The 21122-nt window shown below is 56.1% G+C and overlaps 3 protein-coding genes across 8 annotated transcripts in view; 1 reads left to right on the forward strand and 2 right to left on the reverse strand.

Annotated features, from left to right (window-relative positions):
* The window catches only part of LOC146334028 (vesicle transport protein USE1-like), a 24029-nt gene extending 12943 nt beyond the window's left edge, over positions 1-11086 (reverse strand). For 2 of the 6 annotated variants that reach the window (XM_084825173.1, XM_084825171.1), the window contains exon 1: positions 10211-11086. In XM_084825173.1, the coding sequence (XP_084681299.1) occupies positions 10211-10327 (117 nt within the window). In that variant the 5' untranslated portion in view covers positions 10328-11086. Of the gene's footprint in view, positions 1-4282; positions 4644-10210 lie in introns of those variants that run through there. The other 4 variants (XM_084825172.1, XM_084825174.1, XM_084825176.1 and 1 more) reach the window with 3 other exon arrangements.
* LOC146334029 (large ribosomal subunit protein eL36-like) lies at positions 10405-15268 on the forward strand. Its single transcript, XM_084825177.1, has 4 exons — positions 10405-10493; positions 13135-13229; positions 14759-14893; positions 15134-15268. The coding sequence occupies exons 2-4, from the start codon at positions 13137-13139 to the stop codon at positions 15221-15223; spliced, it is 318 nt and encodes a 105-aa protein (XP_084681303.1). The 5' UTR covers positions 10405-10493; positions 13135-13136; the 3' UTR covers positions 15224-15268.
* Positions 11061-21122, reverse strand: part of LOC146334030 (lon protease homolog, mitochondrial-like) — a 38589-nt gene continuing 28527 nt past the window's right edge. The window contains exon 22 of the mRNA XM_084824901.1: positions 11061-11424. Within this exon, the coding sequence (XP_084681027.1) occupies positions 11253-11424 (172 nt within the window). The 3' untranslated portion in view covers positions 11061-11252. The remainder of the gene's footprint in view (positions 11425-21122) is intronic.

Genomic DNA, 21122 nt, shown 5'->3' on the forward strand with positions numbered 1-21122 from the left:
AGCCGGAATCTGGCTTCCTGTAACTTGAGCCCATTATTCCGTGTCCTGCACTCTGGGATGATCAAGAAGAGATCCTGGCCTTCTTCTCTGTGACAACCTTTCAAGTACTTGAAGAGTGCTATCATATCTCCCCTCAGTCTTCTCTTCTCAAGGCTAAACATGCCCAGTTCTTTCAGTCTCTCTTCATAGGGCTTTGTTTCCAGTCCCCTGATCATCTTTGTTGCCCTCCTTTGAACCCTCTCCAGCTTGTCTGCATCCTTCTTAAAGTGTGGTGCCCAGAACTGGACACAGTACTCCAGATGAGGCCTAACCAGTGCTGAGTAGAGGGGAACTAGTACTTCCCGGGATTTGGAAGCGATGCTTCTATTAATGCAGCCCAAAATAGCATTTGCCTTTTTTGCAGCCACATCACATTGTTGGCTCATATTCAGCTTGTGATCGACGACAATTCCAAGATCCTTCTCGCTCGTAGTGTGGTTGAGCCACGTATCCCCCATCTTGTAACTGTGCATTTGGTTTCTTTTTCCTAGGTGCAGAACTTGGCATTTGTCCCTATTAAATGCCATTCTGTTGTTTTCTGCCCAGCACTCCAGTCTATCCAGATCACTTTGAATTTTGTTTCTGTCTTCCAAAGTATTAGCTATCCCTCCCAATTTTGTGTCATCTGCAAATTTGATCAGCATTCCCTGCACCTCCTCCTCCAAGTCATTCATAAAAATGTTGAAGAGCACTGGGCCCAGGACTGAGCCCTGCGGTACCCCACTCGTTACCTCTCCCCAGCTTGAGAAGGTCCCATTGATAAGCACTCTTTGAGTCCGATTCTGTAGCCAACTGTGGATCCACATGATCGTTGTTTCATCTAGCCCACTTCGAGCAAGTTTGCTCATCAGGATATCATGGGGCACTTTGTCGAAAGCTTTGCTGAAGTCGAGGTATATGATGTCTACAGCATTCCCACGGTCTACAAGGGAGGTGACTTGATCCAAAAATGAGATCAGATTTGTCTGGCAGGACTTGTTTTGACAAATCCATGTTGGCTTCGAGTAATCACGGCATTGTTGTCAAGGTGCTTCCAGATGGATTGCTTTATGATCTGCTCCAGAATTTTCCCAGGGATTGATGTCAGACTGACTGGTCTGTAGTTCCCAGGTTCCTCCTTTTTACCCTTTTTGAAGATATGGACAACGTTAGCCCTCCTCCAGTCATCTGGCACTTCCCCGGTCCTCCATGATTTCTCAAAGAGAATAGACAGCGGTTCTGAGTGTTCTTCTGCCAGTTCCTTTATGACTCTAGGATGCAGTTCATCTGGCCCTGGAGATTTGAACTCATTCAAAGTAATGAGGTGTTCCTTGACCATATGCCTGTCGATCTCAAGCTGCAATCCTGCCCCTTCAGCCTGTACTTCGCCTTTGCCAGGGGGGTCATAGACCCTCTTTTGGGAGAAGACTGAGCCAAAGTAGGAATTGAGCACCTCTGCCTTTTCTTTGTCATCTGTGATCATTTTGCCATCCTTATTTAATAGCTGAACAACCATTTCTTTCCTCTGCCTTTTACTATGCACGTAGCTGAAGAAAGCCTTTTTGTTGTTTTTAGCATCCCTCGCTAACCTCACCTCGTTCTCCGCTTTAGCCTTCCTGACGCCATCCCTGCAATTCTGTGCTACCTGCCTGTACTCTTCCTTTGTTACTTGGCCTTCTTTCCACTTCCTATATGTGTCCTTTTTTGTTTTCAGGTCATCCCTAAGCTTTTTGTGAAGCCACATTGGCTTCTTCTGTTGTCTTCCACCTTTTCTTCTTGTTGGAATTGTTTGTGATTGTGCCTTGAGAATTTCCTTTTTTAAAAGTTCCCACCCATCTTGGACTCCTTTTCTCGCTAGCATTGTTTGCCATGGGACCTTACTGATCATTGTTCTGAGTTTATTAAAATCAGCTTTCCTAAAATCCAGGGTACGCGTTTGAGTACACTCGGCTTTTGCTTCCCTTAGAACCAAGAACTCAAGTACAACATGGTCGCTTTCCCCCAGAGTTCCTGTAACTGCTACTTCATCCACTAAGTCATCTCCGTTGGTTAGGATCAAGTCAAGGATAGCCGATCCTCTAGTTCCTTCCTCTACTTTCTGTAGGAGGAAGTTATCCGCCACACAAGTCAGGAATTTCCTGGAGGGGCCATGTTTTGCAGAATTTGTCTCCCAACAAATATCGGGGAAATTGAAGTCCCCCATTACTACTACATCATGCTTCCTTAAAACATTGGCTATTTGCTTTTCAAAAGTTTCATCCTTGGCTTCTCCTTGATTGGGTGGCCGGTAGTAGACTCCGACCACCAGGTTCCTTTTATTCTTTGCTCCATTTATTTCAACCCAGATGCTCTCGATGGGGCTACCAAGCTCCTCCTCCTGTATTTCTGTGCAGAGATATGTATTTTTCACATACAGTGCAACCCCGCCTCCCTTTCTGTTCCTCCTGTTCTTTTTGAACAAGTTATATCCTTCAACTGCTGTATTCCAGTCATGAGAGTCATCCCACCAAGTCTCAGTTATACCTATCAAGTCATAATTTCCCTCCTGTATTAAGAGTTCAAGTTCGTTCTGTTTGTTTCCCATACTCTGGGCATTAGTATATAGACATCGAAGACCATGTGCTTCATAGTCTGGCTTTCTTCCTACATGTGTCTGAAGACTATTATTGGGCGCTATCAGCGCTGTTCTCTCCATTGCAGTGCATGCGCCTACGTCCATTGTTACCCCCAACATTACATCTCCCTTCCCCGTAGGATTCAGTTTAAAGCCCTCCTGATGAAGTACTTCATGCTGTGGCCAAACACATTCTTCCCAGCCTTTGTGAGGTGCAACCCATCCCTAGCCAACAGCCCATCTTCCAGGAAGTATAGCCCGTGGTCCCAGAATCCAAATCTCTCTCGTCGGCACCACCTTCGTAGCCAGTCATTCACCCGGAGTATTTTTCGTTCCCTTTCTATCCCTCTTCTAACTACTGGAAGGATGGATGAGAAAACTATCTGGGCCCCAAAGTTCTTGAGTTTCCTTCCCAAAGCTTCAAAGTCTGACGTGATCTCTTCGTAGCTCCGCTTGGCGGTATCATTTGTTCCCACATGGATGAGAAGAAAGGGATACCTGTCAGTGGGCTTTATGAGTGCAGGCAACCTTTCAGTCACGTCTCTAATCTGTCCTCCCGGGAGACAACATACCTGGCGAGTCCACGGGTCTTCGCGACATACTTGGGTCTCGATCCCACGCAGCAAGGAGTCTCCCACTACTACCACTCTTCTCTTCTTGTTGTTGTAGGCCTGGGTTTCATCGCCTCTGTTTGACTGACCTTTAGCCTCTTGCTCACTCTCATGCAGGTTCCCCTGTGATTCTTCCTCTGCAGGCTGTCCTCCAGTCTCATCTGCAAGTACCTGGAATCGGTTCCACAGCTCCACCGCTTCCACTGGTGCAGAGTGGCGTCTAGTTCTTCTTCTCCTAACTGTCACCGTTTTCCAAGGAGTATCCTCTACTCCATTTTTCTTCTCCTCAGCATTTCCCACTTCTGCCTCATCTTGCTGTTGCTCTCCAAGCTTCTGGTCTTCCCTTTGCTGCTGTAGTTCCCCCATTCTGTCCAAGAACTCTTCGTGTTCTCTTATTCCCCGGAGGGTTGACAGTCGCCGCTCCAGTCCACTTACTTTTTCCTCCAGCAGCGTGATCAACTTGCACTTGTTGCAGGTGTGGGCCATGTTGTTCTCAGGCAAGAGAACAAACCTTGCACATACCTTGCAGGTCACCACCACTGGAGAGTCTTGTCCTTCCATAGCCCCTTTTCCCTTTTTGTGTCTAGCTTTGTGATTGTTCTAGACTAGCCTGTGCCTGCTCCTCTACTCAGTAGAGGTTAAAAGCAGAGTCCCACTGGTGTGGAAGTGTGTATTACAAGACAAATAAATGGGAAAAAGTTAGTTAAAAAAAAAATGTTAGGGGCCTCCCCCTTGACCTCCCCTGCCGAACTCCCCTGGCCAACTCCTGTTTGCTCCCCCTGTTCACTCACTCTGTTCACTCGCTCTCTGGGAGCTTGCCTGCTTCTGTAGTCCCTGGACCAGCTGGAGCAGCTTGCTCTGCTCTGCTCTGCTCAGCTGGGAGGCGGGAAACAGACTGAAGCTTCCCGCCCAGTCAGCTGCTGGGAGTACTCAGGCCACACCCCTCCAATTCAGTTGGAGCTCTCAGAAGCTCCTGGTGAGCTCACAGCCAGTCAGAAGGATAAAGGGCAGCGCCCTGGGCTTCCTGCAACCCACTTACCTCTTAGCCTCTGTCTCCTTTGTCTCCTTTGTCTCTTCTGCCACTGCAACTCCCCTGGCCAACTCCTGTTTGCTCCCCCTGTTTGCTCGCTCTCTGGGAGCTTGCCTGCTTCTGTAGTCCCTGGACCAGCTTGCTCTGCTCTGCTCTGCTCAGCTGGGAGGCGGGAAAAAAACCCTTTTTTTTCCCACCCTTTTGTTGACTATGAGTGCTACTCCATTTCTTCTAAGGGATTCTTTCCCACAATAGTAGATATGATGGTCACCTGAATTAAATTCGCCCATGCCTGTCCATTTTAGTTTGCTGATTCCCAAGGTGTCGATGTTCAATCTTGCCATCTCATGTTTGACCACCTCCAGCTTACCTTGATTCATTGATCTGACATTCCAGGTTCCTAAACAATATTGTTCTTTACAGCATCGGATTTTCTTTTCACCACCAGACACATCCACAGCTGAGTGTCCTTTCGGGTTTGGCCCAGCCGCTTCACTCTTTCTGGCGCTACTTGGAAATTCCCTCTGCTCTTCCCCAGTAGTATATTGGACACCTTCCGACCTGAGGGGCTCATCTTCCGGCGTCATCTCTTTTAGCCTTGTGATACGTTCCATGGGGTTTTCTTGGCAAGAATCCTGGAGTGGGTTGCCATTTCCTTCTCCAGTGGACCACATTTTGTCAGAACTCTCTGCCATGACCTGTCCGTCTTGGGTGGCCCTGCACGGCATAGCTTATGGCTTCACTGAGTTACCCTTCGCCACAACAAGGCAGTGATCCATGAAGGGGTACAGGCCCCTTCCAACCCTGCTTTTCTATGATTCTATGGGGATGCTCTGACTTGGATTCCTGCATTGAGCAGGGCGTTGGACTGGATGGTCTTACAGGCCCCTTCCAACCCTACTGTTCTATGATTCTATAGGGATGCTCTGACTTGGGAGTTCTGCATTGCGCAGGGGGTTGGACTGGATGGTCTTACAGGCCCTTTCCAACCCTACTATTCTATAGGGATGCTCTGACTTGGATTCCTGCATTGCGCAGGGGGTTGGACTGGATGGTCTTACAGGCCCCTTCCAACCCTTCTATTCTATAGGGACGCTCTGACCTGGATTCCTGCACTGAGCAGGGGGTTGGACTGGATAGTCTTACAGGCCCTTTCCAACCCTAGTATTCTATAGGGACGCTCTGACTTGGAGTCCTGCACCGAGCAGGGCGTTGGACTGGATGGTCTTACAGGCCCCTTCCAACCCCACTGTTCTATGATTCTATAGGGATGCTCTGATTTGGGAGTCCTGCATTGCGCAGGGGGTTGGACTCAACAGGCTTACAGGCCCCTGCTAACCCTACTATTCTAGGATTTCATGAAAAACTGCCCTGAGCCGTCCTGCTCCACTCCCAGGGAAACAAGCTGATGGGAGGCAGTCCATTCCATCCCAGCCTGCCACTGCGAGACCTCCCATGGAACTGGGAGCTGAGGTTGCGTGTTTTCCTCTGCCCTCCCCCTCCCTTTCCCATTTGCGTCTTGCAAGCTGGACCGTTTTGTGTTCAGTCAGGCTGATTGAAGCTGTTCCGAGAGCCTTTTGGGGCTGGAGGGTGGAAGGAAAATGTTTCTGTAAAGACACAGCAGCCATTTAGACTCCTCAGACTCACAACCGCCCTCCAAGACAGGTTCGGGCAGCCTGCCCTTGGCTGGGGGATGCTAGGCGCTGTAATACCTGGGTTACAGAATGTTAGGTCAGACCAAGGCTCCTTCTAGTCCAGCATTGTGTTCACACAGTGGCCAACCAACTGCCCACGGGAAACCCACAAGCAAGACGGGAGTGTACACCATACTGGAGGTGGCATAGAGCCATCGGGACCAGTAGCCGTTGATCGCCTTTTCCTCCGGGAATTTGTCCGACTCCCTTCCAAAGCCACGCAAAGTGGGGAACATCACTGCATCTTGCAGAAGTGAATCCCACAGGTTAACTCTGCGCTAGGGGAAAAAGGCCTTCCTTTGACCTGTCCCGAGTCTCCTGTCCGTCAGCGTCATGGGATGAACCCAACGGGCTCGAGCATGATGAGAGGGGGAAAGAACCATCTCCCTCTCTGCTGTCTCCACCCCAGGCATTGTTTCGTACACCTCTGTCGTATCTCCCCTCCCTCACTGTTGTTCTAAGCTACACAGCCCCCGATGTCCGAACCTTTCTCTAGCCCCTCGATCATTTCAGTTGCCCCTTTCGGCCCTTCCTCAGACTGCGCAACATCCTTTTGAGGCGCAGCGATCAGATCAAAATTCCAAGTGTGGTCGCACCATAGATATTGGTAGTTTTATTTTTGACCCCTTTCCTAATTCTGCCCAACATGGGATTGGCCTTTTCCACAGCTGACGTTGTCTACCACAACCCCAAGATCTCTGTCTTCGTCAGTCACAACTACCTCAGATCCCATCAGCGTAGACGTGGTTGGGGCTTTTTGCCCCAACGTGCATCGTTTCCCGCTTGCTCACATTGAACTGCGTTTGCCATGTGAATGACCCTTCTCCCAGTTTGGAGAGATCCTTTTGGAGCTCCTCACAATCCCTTTCTGCTTTAAGCGCCCTAAATAATTTGGTGTCGTCCACAAACTTGGCCACCTCACCGCTCGCTCCAGATCACTTATGAACAAGTTAAAATGCATCGGTCCCAATACAGATCCTTGTGGGACCCCAATTATTTCTATATTCTGCACTCTGTTCTTTAACCGATGCTTTGAATTGGATTCCTGTATTGAGCAGGGGATTGGGCTCGAGGGTCTTGTCGGCCCCTTCCAACCCTACTGTTCTATGATTCTATAGGATGCTTTGACTTGGCTTCCTGCATTGAGCAGGGGGTTGGGCTCGAGGGTCTTGTCGGCCCCTCCCAACCCTACTGTTCTATGATTCTATAGGATGCTTTGACTTGGCTTCCTGCATTGAGCAGGGGGCTGGGCTTGAGGGTCTTGTCGGCCCCTCCCAACCCTACTGTTCTATGATTCTATAGGGATGCTTTGACTCGGCTTCCTGCATTGAGCAGGGGGTTGGGCTCGAGGGTCTTGTCGGCCCCTCCCAACCCTACTGTTCTATGATTCTATAGGGATGCTTTGACTCGGCTTCCTGCATTGAGCAGGGGGTTGGGCTTGAGGGTCTTGTCGGCCCCTCCCAACCCTACTGTTCTATGATTCTATAGGATGCTTTGACTCGGCTTCCTGCATTGAGCAGGGGGTTGGGCTCGAGGGTCTTGTCGGCCCCTCCCAACCCTACTGTTTTATGATTCTATTGGGATGCTTTGACTCGGCTTCCTGCATTGAGCAGGGGGTTGGGCTCGAGGGTCTTGTTGGCCCCTCCCAACCCTACGTCTGCTGCTACGTTTGCTCAGGAGTCTTTGGCAAGGGAGTCTGACGATGCCGGGAAATCGCTACCATTGCTTTCTTGAAAGCCTTCCGACCCCTCCCCTCAGCCGCACAGGCCGCTCACAGCTATGCACAGAGCTTCCCAGCAGGGTTCTGGCCCTGGCTTGCCACAGTCAAGGCCAAACATCTGCAGCCACTACTCCACGTCAGCGTCCTTCGCGACGTGGCACTGTGAGACTGGAGCGAGGAGGAGGCCTTGCGTGGTCAAAGTCCTCCCCAAGTTCTAGGCCTCCTGCTGCGCCGTGAAAGCCTGGGCCAGAACACCAATGGCGGCCCGGTGCCTGGATGGACGGCGACACCAAGTGGCGACTGGCAGGAAAACTGCCGCAAGTTCCACGGCACCGGTTTGTTCAGCCTGACAGCCGCTGACAGGCGAATCCTCCGAAATTACAAGGCTGGGGAGAAAATCCCTCGATTGCAGGCAAGAGCTGATCACACTCTGCGAGAACTTTGGGAAGCCGTGTCAAACCTCCGGGACGAGGCCAGGTGCACCAGACCAGCTGTGAAACTGCGTCACCCAGCCAGTCCGGGCGCAAAAGCAACCTGCCCCAAACGGCCCGTTCCTGGCATTCGGGTCTGAACGCAAGCACAGCTGCATGGCTTTGAGCTGCCGCCGTGCTGCTTATTTATTTTGGCGTTCCAGTTCTCCAGGCGGCTTTGGGGCACTCGCCACTTCCAAAAGCCGAATCCGGCGGATGCGCCCATATCTCAGGGGCGTTCACCACCACGTCACGCCTCTGACTCCACGTCCCTCCAGAGCTGAATGTTGCCAACTCCCCTGGCCTCGGAGGGCTCCTGCTCCTCTGACAGCTGCAAGGACGCCGAAAGCTCCACAGGTGGAACGTCCCCCCGCGTGCCAATGCAGCCGCGAGGAAGGCCATGCCCAGTGACGCGCGGCAGACATTTCCCCACGTTTTCAGCAGAAGAATCTCAGTTTTGGACGTTCACTCCTGTCAACTGCAATCTAATAGCGGGCACATTCGGCCGTTCCAAAGCCATAATTAATTTCTGCGGCAAGGACGTGAGAGTACATGTCCGTTTCGACATCACAGAATCATAGAATAGTGGGGTTGGAAGGGGCCCTCGAGGCCATCAAGTCCAACCCCCTGCTCAGCGTACATCATGTAACGTCTGAATCACACCCAGCATGCGTTAATCTTTCCCCTCGAACGGCGCAAGGCAAACGCTGGTGGCACGTTGGGCCAGAAACGAACATGGGGCACTTTTTTTTTAGCTGTGTTGTGTACTAAATACAAGGAATATGAACACGCTAAATTAGGTCTCTCTAGGGCATCAGAGTGCCAAGTGGATATGTTCCAATTCAGATTTTTCTGAGAAACCCCCATGACTCACTACACCGAACATCAGCCTCACCTGCCGTGCGGCTAGTCAAAAGAGAAGTTTCGGCCCTTCCTGACTCAGGGATTATTTGGGGTGAAATATTGTAAGATTTTAGGGGAGCAATCCTGTGGCCACTGGAACGCGTCTAGAGGGCCACAGGATTTCTCGGTTCCTGGGAACCGAGGTCAGAGCCGGTACGCCGAATCTGGTCGCCAGGGGCTGTGCTCCCCTTGCAGGCAGCGCGGCTCTCACTGGCCTCTGTGCTTGAAAACGGACTGGCCAAATAGGGGGCGGCTTCCTATGTGCCACGCAACCCCCCCCCCCCGCAGCGGCTAGACGTCCAAAATTGGCTGTCTGGCCACAAAGGCAAGGCGGAGAGGACCCCGTCCATGCTCCCCCGGCCCCGCACAGGAGAGCTGGCCACCTCCGATTTGGGGGTGGCCAACTACCCCAACACCACTGCACCCCCAACGTTTTGACAGAGAAAAGACCGCCAACGCCCGGCCTTTGCGGGACTTTCTTCCAACTCGACATTCAAAGATGAGAATGTCCCTTCCAGCACCGCCAGGGCGAGGGAGCGAGTCGCGCAGCTCCACGCTCGCTGAGGAATGCCGGGAGCCCCGCGCTCGTTTCGGACTGCACGCGCACAGGATCGCGCCCTCGGCCGGCGGGCTCCGCATTTCCGCCACCGCCGGTTCTTCCGCTTCCGTGCGCCGCTCGGGGACCTCTCGCGCCGTGGGAAGGCGCGGAATATCGGCTCAGCAAACAGCCTTTCGACCGCCCAGAAAGGCCCTGCTGCAACACAAGGCCGACCCTGCGCGGCGGTTTGGCTCACGCCAGCCCTGCAGTGCGGCTCGCGCCGGACGCTGGGTGGGCTCGGCGGACGACGGCCTGCCGCGCAGCCGGCCTGGAATGCTGCAGGTGCGGAAGCCCCGCCAGGCAAGGGGCGAGGCGGGCGGCCGGGGCGGCCACTGCCCCCAGCATTCTGACTCCTTCCAGAGCGGCTGGCTGCGGCGCCCATCACCCCGGCACGCGTGCCCGGCGGGGATGCCAGGAGCCGCGGGCCAGGCCCGCAGGAAGCAGCCCGTCCATGGCTGCAGCGCAACCAGGCAGCCGTTCCACAGGGGCAGCTCGCCGGGCCCCCTCGAGCGTCCGCCCGCCCCACAGCGCCCCCGGGAACCCGCTTCGGACCTTCTCCAGCCGCCACTCGCCCGGGCCCCGCCCGCCGGCCGCCAGCGCCTCGCAGCGGCTCAGCAGCCGCACCAGCTTCAGCTCCGCGCGCGGGGCCAGCGCCGGGCCCGCCGCCATCGCCGCCGGAAGCGGGGGAGCGGCCGCGCGCGGCAACTTCCGCCCGCGCGGCGCCGCTCTAGGCGCCCGGCGGGCCGCCGCTAGCGGGCATGCGCGGCTTGGCGGCGGCTGCGCGCGCAGCCTCCTTCCCTCTTCCGGTGAGGACTCGAGCGCGCGGGAGCTGCAGGTGAGCGCCGGGCCGCGGCCGGGCGGGATCCGCCGCCATCCTCCCGCGGGGGCGCTTGGGGGCCGCCGGGCCGGGCCGAGGGACGGAGCAGCTCGGCTAGGCCGCCGGGCCGGGCCGAGGGACGGAGCAGCTCGGCTAGGCCGCCGGGCTCCACCCCGCCGGTGCGGCGAGGGCCCCTGATGCGGGCCCGGCAGCGGCGTCGGGCTGCGGCCCCGTCGGCCCGGCCAGCGCGGCCCCGCTGGCTGGGTGGACGGGAGTCGGAGCCCCTGCCGCCGCAGGGCCCCGGGCCGCGGGAGGGCGGCTGGCGCCCGCGCGAGGACGGAAGCGGGCCCGGCCTTGGCGGCACTCGAGGGAAACCCGTCGGGGCGCACGCTTCCGGGCGCCCGCAAGGTGGCGGCCCGGGCCCCGCTGAGCGCAGGGCGCCCTCCCCACCTCGGCCGCCGGCAGCGCGGTGCAGCGGCTGGAGCGCTCTCCAGGCAGCCAACCCGCTGTAGGGCTTCTCCTGCCTGCACCTGCGTGGGGCGGCAGGCCCGTCTCTGCCTGCACCTGCGTGGGGCGGTAGGGCTTTTCCTGCCTGCACCTGCGTAGGAGGGTAGGACTATCTCTGCCTAAAGCGGCATAAGATTGTGCCCTTCCAAGTAAAATACATAAAAGAACTGTTATCAAAAGAGATCAACTCCACATCTGCTGCTATCCTGGAAGACACAGAAGAACATTTGGCCCCGAAGAACAAAAAGGTATTTGAGAGCCAGGGTGGTGTCATGGCGAGAGCGTTGGCCTGGGAGCCGGGAGATCTGGGTTCGAGTCCCCACTCAGCCGTGGCAGCTCCTTGGGTGAATCTGAGCCAGTCGCAGGCTCGCAGCCCAGCCTCCCTCGCAGGGTTGTTGTGGGGAGGCTGAAATGGGAGGGCTTCGTGCGCCGCCGTGGGTTCCTGAAAGAGGGGGAAAGGCGGGATGCAAATGGCATCAAGAAACAGCTACAGCCGCAATCTGGTGGTGAAACCAGAAGAAATTAATAGTAATAACCGCCCAGTGTAGCTTTTCCACTTATGAAACACCCTCTCCAGGGTGGCTCGCCGGGCACCTTCATAGAATAGTAGGGCTGGAATGGGCCTAGAAGACCTTCTCAGAATTCCCTTTGGTTTCCCGGCAAATATTTATTTATTTATAAATTAATAAATAAATTGCCCAGGGCAGCTTACATTACCTTCCTCCTCTCCATTTTATCCTCACAGCAACAGCCCTGTGAGGTAGGTTGGGCTGCGAGTCTGTGACTGGCCCAGAGTCACCCAGGGAGCTGCCACGGCCGAGTGGGGACTCGAACCTGGATCTCCTGGCTCCCAGTCCAACACTCTCGCCACTACGCCACACTGGCTCTCAAATACCTTTTTATTCTTTGGGGCCAAATGTTCTTCTGCGGCTCGGTATTCCAGGATGGCAGAAGATGTGGAGTTGATCTGTTTTGATACAGTTCTGATATATATTTTATTTGGGAGGGCACAGTCCTGTGCATGTTTAGGCAGACAAAGTCCTACCATCCCGTGCATGTTTAGGCAGACAAAGCCCTACCATCCTGTGCATGTTTAGGCAGAAAAAGCCCTACCATCCCGTGCATGTTTAGGCAGAAAAAGCCCTACCATCCCGTGCATGTTTAGGCAGACAAAGCCCTACCATCCCGTGCATGTTTAGGCAGACAAAGCCCTACCATCATGTGCATGTTTAGGCAGAAAAAATCCTACAATCCTGTGCATGTTTAGGCAGAAAAAGCCCTACCATTCTGTGCATGTTTAGGCAGAAATATGTCCTACAACAGGTTGGCTGGCTGGGGAATGCTGGGAAGTGTGGGACTCATTTCTGTCTCAACATGCATAGGATTGCACCCTAAGCAGCTTTTTAGGGCAAACTGTTCCAGGGCAGCACGCAAGAAATGTCTAAAAAGAGTATGAGCGCCATAAGCGCGGTGGCCCCCAGCGGAGTCCAAACTCAGTTCCAGGCTGAGGCAGGGGCAGTCAGCCTGCTGTACTCCCGATGCTTTGGAATACGGCTCCCAGCATTCTCGCGATTGGGAGGTGTAGTCCCAAACACTGGGAGGGTGCCAGGCTGCCTGCCCCTGAGCTCAGGTGAGCAGGGGAATCTTTGGGGCCTGCCGGAAGGCCTGAAATGATGGGGCCTGGCAGGCAGCCAACAGTTGGAACAGACTTCCACACGTTGAGGGGCCACCACAGAGAAGGCCCCGTTCCTCCTGCCCACCCGGCCACTCCCACCATGCAGGGCCTCCAAAGCTGATCTTGGAGCGTGGGAAGGACGCGGTCTTCCGAACCGTTTTCAGCAGGGGCTTGTGCAGTTTTATTTCTCGAGGGTGGCTTTCTGGGGCTGCGCCTGGTTCGAAACCAGTACATTGCCCAGAGGGCGAAGAACCTGAGCAAATCGGTTTCAGTTTCTTGGTCGGAGTTGGGTTCGGGCCCGGGAGAGCCTGCTGGGCGACTGTGAGCCGGTCACCCTCCCTTGGCCCGGCCGCCTCCACCTCGCAGCACCGTTGTGCGGGCAAACCTGGGTCAGGGGCTCTGAGCGGCTCGCAGGGAGGGTCGAGGCGATGCGGGGCCCCAGAGGGGTGACCCCTCCCAGCATTCCTCTTCTCCTAGACATGGCGATCCGCTACCCGATGGCCGTCGGCCTGAACAAAGGCCACAAAGTGACGAAGAACGTCTCGAAACCGCGCCAGTGCCGACGCCGTGGGGTGAGTTTGGGAGTAATAATAATAATAATTGCTATTATTATATAATTTGGGGCAGGGGGCTCCACGCGGCCTGCTTACTCCTGATTTGCAGACTGAAGACATTTGCGATCCTCAAGCCGTCTGGCTGCCCAGGTCCCATGTGGGGGTTTTTGCACATGGCCTTGAATGTTTGGGGAAGGCGGCGTTCGTGTGTGGGGGGCAGGGGAGAAGCACAGCTTTGCACGCTGAAGCTTCCAGCCAGCATCTCCCTTTGCTACTTTATTTCGATTATTTTGGGGCGGCTTAAGGTACTCCCGTCTAAAAATGGCACGGCCCGCGAGGAAAAGGGGACGGGGAGGGCAGAGGAAGGATGCCGTCGCCATCACGGCCAGCCTGGGGAGATGGCCACCGCCTCCCCCCAGATAATAGGGTCTTGGATTCATCGGCATCAGCCTCTTTTTGAGATGGGCCAGTGCAGCCGTGGGCAGCTGGCGTGACGCCAAAGAGGCGGTCCGGAGTCTGGCTCGGAAGCGCTTCCCTGGGTCATGGAGGCTGGCAGCCTTTCCTGCTCTCGGGGGACAGGGCTGTTAATGGGGGGAGCGCTCAGCCAGTCCTTGCTCGACGCGTCAGCCTGGCCTTTCCCAGGCCTCGCTGACCAGGGGCGATGGGAGTCGTTGCCCCAGCGTATATGGGGAAGGCTGAGCTAGAGCACATTTTGGCTCACAACACCCAGCACTCCCCATTGCCTGTGCTGGCTGGAGTTGCAGGCCAGAACATGTGGGGGGCCACAGATGCCCGTCCGTGTCAGGCCACGGCAAAGAGCCCCCTCTGGGTGGGCAGGTTTCGCCCGGTGTTTCCCCAGCTCGACCCCCTCCCCCCCTCGTGGCACCCCCTCCTTTGGAGCCCTCAGGAAAGCCCCCCTTCCCCCCATGGCCTCCTTGCTCTAGCCAAATTCCCAGGCCACCCCAAAGCTCATGTGCATCTCTGCTCCCCCCTCTGCCCGCCGTCAACTGTAAGCTCCCTGGGAGCGGAGCCCTGTCCTCCTAGCCCGAGTCGAGGCAGGCAGAAGGTAGTTCTCCCGAGTTCGGGTCTTCAGCTCCCAGAAGCCCCTGCCAGCACAGGAACGCTGGGAGGTGAAAGTCTAAACCTCGGCCCGCCTGCTTTCTGCCCATCCCTGGCCTAGTGCAGCCTTCCCTCACCTGAGGCTATTCAGATGCGTCGGATGATGCCCATGATTTCCAGCCAGCATGGCCAGTGGCTGGGGATTATGGGCGCTGGCGTCCAACACAGCTGGAGGGCACCAGGTTGGGGAACGCTGACCTGGGGAACTCGAAGGCACCAGGGGTGAAATGCCCTCATGGAATCATGGGGTGGGAAGGGGCCCACAAGGCCATCCAGTCCAACCCCCTGCTCCATGCAGGAAGCCCGATTCCCAGGCAGTCCCCCATCCAAGGACTAACCAGGGCCAACCCTGCTGAGCTTCCTGGATCAGGCCCATCCAGCCCCGGGCCTGTTCCGCACAGCATCTCAGCGGCTTGTTCCCCCCCCAGCGCCTTACCAAGCACACCAAGTTTGTGCGGGACATGATCTGGGAGGTGTGCGGCTTCGCACCGTACGAGAGGCGGGCGATGGAATTGCTCAAGGTCTCCAAAGACAAGCGGGCGCTGAAATTCATCAAGAAAAGGGTGAGTGCTGTCAGCAGGGTGGGAGGGAGGGGGTGGCCCCCGGGAAGGCCACGTGCACACAGTGGCCTGCCTTGGCACCCTATCAGAAAGGACGAGGCTCCCTTTCCCCTCTGGTTCTCTCATGCATGGGGGGGGGGCAGTCCCTTAATCCACAGCCTCCCCCTGCACAGCAGAACCGGCTAGCTCGGCCTTCTCCCGGGTTTTGCCTCGCTGACCATGGCCCGCTTTACCCCCTCACAGGTGGGGACCCACATCCGGGCCAAGAGGAAGCGGGAAGAGCTCAGCAACGTCCTGGCGGCCATGAGGAAAGCGGCGGCCAAGAAGGACTAGCATCTGAGGCCCTTTGTCCCAATAAAGCTTCATTTTGAAAGCCCAGCCAGCCACGCACCGTGTTCCTGGGCCAGGGGACTGGAATCCTGACAGACGGCCGGGGGGGTGGCGCAGAAGTGCTGGCTTAGCACCGGGCTCATTGGCTCCATGTGCCGGGGCGGGGGCCACCGTCCTTCAGGGGGATCGAGGGTGTAGGCGGCCGGGGGCAGAGGGATCTGGGGCAACTTTCAGGCAGTGGCATTATGCCCGGCCCAAAAAGCTCAGCGGCTTTGAGAGGCCTGCATTTCCCTCAACAAGCGTTCTCCCCTCCAGGCTGTTCCATGAAAGCCAGCCGGTCTCCTTGTTTTGGGCATCAGCAGATGTTTCCGCTGGCTGGGGCGAATGGGGGCTGTAGTTCCCAATACCTGGAGAGTGCATGGCTGGGGAGGGCTGCAGCCAAGGCCAGATGCTTTATTCTGAACACGCTCGGCAGGGTGGGTTGAATGCAGTGTTGATTCCTGCACTGAGCAGGGGGCTGGACTTGATGGCCTTGAAGGCCCCTTCCAACCCCGCTCCCAAGGCAGCATGGATGGGGACGGGGCAGGATTAGTCCCAGGCTTGGCGATCACACAGAGCGCGGGTCACATTCAGCCCACTTCCGTGCCACTCGCAGCTCACCTCTGCTGGAAGCACATGATGTTCTTTCTGCATGCCACAACTCCCTGCAAGCGTGCGGGGGGGGGGGGGAGCAAAATGTGGGACCTGCCTTGTGGCTGCCGGTCCCTTGGGCACGGACTACCTGGCTGCTGCCTGTGCCCTTGAACACTGGCCAAGGGGAGAGCCGTGCCCGGCAAGAGGGGGCTGTGCAAGGCTGGAAGGAGCAGAGCCCACAGCAGAGCCCAGGACAGTTACAGCTGCCCCCCTGATGTTGGGCTGCAGCTCCCACGAAACCAGACTCCTGGCAGGCACCAAGTTGGGGGAAGCTGGCTGGCAGGAATACCTTGGCTGGTGGGAGAGATGGCGGAGAAGTCCGCCGCGGGCTCTACGGGGGCCAGATTTGAGAGAGACTGACCGCTGGATGCTGCCGTGGGACGGCAGCATCACTGGCCCCAAACCCTGGAGGATGTCATGTGGAGCAGGACAAAGACCTCCTGCCTCTGCATCTCTGGGCTGGGGGGCGAAATGTCCCCCTGCAAGGAGGGGAGGCACATCCAATCCTCCACCCCACCTGGCTCTGAAGCCATGTCCTCTACTGCCCCAGAGCACCCTCTGGGGTTCAGTGGGCTTTACTCCCAAGTAAGTGCGCTGAGGGCTACGCACTCACAGGGTGACCTCAGAAGTCAGCCCCATCGAGTTCAATGGGGCGTCCTAAGTGAGGAAGTGCCCAGCATTGGGGCTGTGAGAAAAGATGAAAAATGCTACAGAAGTTGAGCGGCAGGGAGAAGTGGGGGGGAGCTTTGGCTATTGGGAGGTCGGAGCTTCTGCTAAATTAATTAAAGGAGCTTAATTAAGGGAGCTTCGGCTAAATAAAGCGGAGGCAAAAAAACCCTTTTTGAACGCAGGGCTGCAGGCTGGCGGCAGATGCATATTTCCCCCCTTCAGTCAGCAGGGGCAGATGTGCTCTGGGCCTGGATGCTGCTTTTGGGGGGCCCCCCTTGCAAAAGTGTACAGAATTGTGAGGATCCAGTGTAGTGTAGTGGTGAGAGTGACGGACTGGGAGCCGGGAGATCCGGGTTCTAGTCCCCACTCGGCCATGGAAGCTCACCGGGTGACTTTGGGACAGTCACACACTCTCAGCCCAACCCACCTCACAGGGTGGTTATTGTGAGGATAAAAGGGAGAGGAGGAGGATCATGTAAGCCGCCTTGGGTTCCTTGAAAGAGGAATAAGGGCGGGATATAAATGCAATAATAAATAAATAAAAATCCCCCTTTTGACCTGACTGACCTTCATTGGACCCAGTGCCTCCCAACACATCAGCTCCCTGGGGGACTGGGAGAGTCTTTTTTTCCAGCAGAGTGGGAGAAGGCTGGCCAAGTTTGGGTTTCGCCAGCTATCTAGCACACAACCCTATGCATGTTTGGACAGAAAAAGTCCCACACCTCCCAGCATGCCCCAGCCAGCATGGGGAAAACCTCCTGCACGGTGCAGGGGGCCCCTTCCAACCCTGCTAGTCTATGATTCTATAGGGATGCTCTGACTTGGAGTCCCGCATTGAGCAGGGGGTTGGACTGGATGGTCTCACAGGCCCCTTCCAACCCCATTCTAGGATTCTATGAACAGTCCCCCAGCCAGATGTATTAAACATGTATAGGATTGTGCAGGGCAATTCATCTGGCACAGCTGGCATCTGTAAAGGGTTTTTTTTAAAAAGCTGTTGCTTTTGTAAAGGTAAAGGTGTCCCCAGCCAGTCATGTCCAACTCTAGGGTGCGGTGCTCATCCCCGTTTCTAAGCCGACGAGCCAGCGCTGTCCGAAGACGCTTCCGTGGCCATGTGGCCGGCGTGACTGAACACTGAGGTGCATGGAACGCCGTTACCTTTCCTGCCGAAGCGGTACCTATTTATCAACTTGCAATTTCTTGCTTTCGAACTGCTAGGTTGGCAGAAGCTGGGACTGAAGACAGGAGCTCACTCCGTCACGCGGCACTCTGGTCTCGAACGGCTGTCCTGCCGACCTTCCGGTCTGCAGTTCAGCGTCTTAAGCACTAAGCCACCGTGGCCCCTAGTTGCTTTTGGGGCACTGCTTAGATAGGAACGCAACGTCCATTGCCTCCAGAGCAGAAGGCAATTTGCTTTCCATGGGATTTCCCTCGCTCTTTCATAAGAGGCAGCCACTGGCAACCCCCCCCCCGCCCCATCAGAGTCTGCAAACTGGGGAACCCAGACCGGATTCAGGCCACTTTCTCCAAGCACTGCGGATAAGTGAACGAAAGACCCCTAACTGGCTGCGAAGAAGGAACGGGACAGATTTCGACACATTCGCACATCACCGGCAAGGGGGAAAAAGGTGCTTTGAGGACATCAACGACCTCTCTGATGTACCCGCAAAACATCCCCCAAATTAGCTGACATTTCGTACTGTGTCCGGTTCTGGACCCCACACCTCAAAAAAGATAATGCAGAGCTGGAAAAGGGCAACTGCAATGATCCGAGGGCTATGAGAAGAGGTGACAACAGCTGGGGTTGCTTAGCGGGGGGCAGGGGGAAGGAGGGTCAGGGGAGACGTGGAAGAGGTATACAAAAGGATGCCTGGTGTGGAGGATGTGGTGGGGGAGACGCATGTGTGCTCAAGATCCTAGACCCCAATGGGGTCATCCTGTGAAGCGGATGGGTGGGAGATGCAGGGCAGAGCGAAGGCAGGCCGCCTTCACGCAGCGCACAGTTGAACTACAGTGATCACTACGGGATGGCCACCCCTTTGGATGTCTTTAAAAGGGGTTAGACAATCCCTGGAGGAGAAGGCTACACCGGTTGCTGGGGAACATGGGTGGGAGGGTGCTGTTGCAGAGAATCCTAGAAAAGTAGGGCTGGAAGGGGCCTATAAGACCATCTATCCCAGCCCCCCGCTCAAAGCAGGAATCCAAGTTGGAGCATCCCTATAGAATCCTAGAAAAGTCGGGCTCGAAGGGGCCGCCTGCGCTCTGCAGTGTCCAGCTGTTGTTTCAGAGCACCCTCTTAAGTCCAACAGGGCTCGCGGACTGCCAGGGTGATCGCCTGTCGACTCAGGAATCGGTCCTGTTGAGGTCAGTGTGGCTTGCTCCCGAGGAAGTAGGCTCCCAGGACGGGCCGGGAGGAAACCCGCTACAGAAGACGTTAAGCGGCAGGGGCAAGGGGAGGTGGGCAAGGGAGCTTCGGCTATTGGGCGAGACAGACATGAAATAGATAAAACAAATGAGCACGTGCAAAGGGAGCCCGTTGTGATCCCGCTAGCCAACAACCCCATTTTGAACGCAGGGCTGCTGCCAGAGGCATATTTTCCCCCTTCAGACAGCGGAGGGAGACGTGCTCTGGGCCTGGATGCTGGTTGGGGGGGGGGGGGGGCTTTCGAAAGCGTACAAAATCAAGGGGATCCCGAATTGTGAGTTGGCAGGCCCTTGGCGGACCCACATCGGCTCCCTGGGGGACTGGGAGAGCCTTCTCTTTCAGCCGAGCAGGAGAAAGCTGCCACAGTTTGGGTTTTGCTGGCAATTTTGGGCCCAACCCTAGGCATGTTCAGGCAGAAAAGAAGCCCTGCAACTCCCAGCATGCATTGAGCAGGGGGTTGGACTGGATGGTCTCACAGACCCCTTCCAACCCTACTGTTCTGTGATTCTACAGGGCTGCTCTGACTTGGAGTCCGGCATCGAGCAGGGGGTGGGACTTGAGGGCCTTACAGGCTCCTTCCAGCCCCCCTTTTCTAGGATTCTATGCAGCCTTCTCCTCCAGGGATTGTCTCGCCCCTTCTAAAGCCATCCAAACTGGTGGCCATCCCAGCCTCCTGTGGTAGCAAAGGCCATAGTCTGACCTTTGCCGGGGCGCTTGAACCCCAGACGGGCTTTGCAAGTTGAAACCCCAGACGGGCTTTGCACACGCTGGCCAACGAGAGACCTGTGCCTGACAGGGTGGGGCCGTGAGGCTGGCCGGAGCAGTGGCCGGAGCAGAGCCCCCAACAGTTACAGCTGCCCCCCCTGATTTCGGACTGCAGCCTCCACGAGCCCTGATGTCTGGCAGGCACCAGGTTGGGGAACGCTGGCTTGGGAGAGGGATGGCAGAGAATTCCGCCTTGGACTCAACAGAAGCCGGAGAGGGAGACGTTTGCCTTCTCTCGAGATGCTAGACCCCAATGGGGTCATGCCATGAAGCAGATGGGTGGGAGATGCAGGGCAGAGCAAAGGTCTGTAAGACCATCCAGTCTGACCCCCTGCTCAATGCAGGACTCCAAGTCGGAGCATTCCTATAAAATCCTGGAAATGTAGGGTTCGAAGGGGCCGGAATGGCCCCGCCTCCACTCTGCAGTGTCCTGCTGTTGTTTCGGAGCACCCTATTAAGTCCAACAGAGCTCGCCCGAGGCTTGTGGACTGCCAGGATGATCTCATGTCGACTCAGGAGTCAGTCCCATTGAGGTCAATGCGGCTTCCTTAGTCCCAAGGAAGTGCCCAGGATTGGGACCAGGAGAAAAACTGCTACTGAAGTTGAGCCGCCGGGCGAAGGGGGGCAAGGGGAGGTTGGCAAGGGAGCGTTGGCTATTAGGCGGTATAGACGTGAAATAAATAAGCACGTGCAAGGGGAGCCCGTTGTGATCCTGCGTTTCCGACGGAGGCCAACAGCCCCATTTTGAACGCAGGGCTGCCGGCTGCCGCAGAGGCATATTTTCCGCCTTCAGTCAGCGGAGGGAGACGTGCTCTGGGCCTGGATGCTGGTCGTGTGGGTCTCCCCTTTCAAAAGCGTACGAAATTCTGGGGATCCCAAATTGTGATTTGACGGGCCCTCGTTTTACCCAGTGCCTCCCAACACGTTGGCTCCCCGGGTGAATGGGGGAATCTTCTTTTTCAGCCGAGCGGGAAGTGCGGGTTTCGCCGGCGATTTAGGGCACAACTCTATGAGTGTTCAGACAGAGAAAAAGTCCTGCGACTCTCAGCATTCCCCAGCCAGCATGGGGAAAAGCTCCTGTATTGAGCAGGGAGTGGGACTGGATGGTCTTGGAGGCCCCTTCCAACCCTGCTTTTCTAGGATTCTAGAGGGATGCTCTGACGGAGTCCTGCCTTGAGCAGGGGGTGGGACTGGATGGTCTTGCAGGCCCCTTCCAACCCCACTATTCTAGGATTCTATGAAAAGTCTAAACATGCCTAGGATTGTGCCATTCAGTTCATCTGGCAGTTTGCACAGGGCGAACTGGAAAGGACTCAATATCATCTCAAATCGCTGTGGGTGATGGACCAA

Source organism: Heloderma suspectum, chromosome W (genome assembly GCF_057233095.1).
Source record: "Heloderma suspectum isolate Gila_16-S chromosome W, 16-S_ref, whole genome shotgun sequence".
Taxonomy (NCBI): Eukaryota; Metazoa; Chordata; class Lepidosauria; order Squamata; family Helodermatidae; genus Heloderma; species Heloderma suspectum.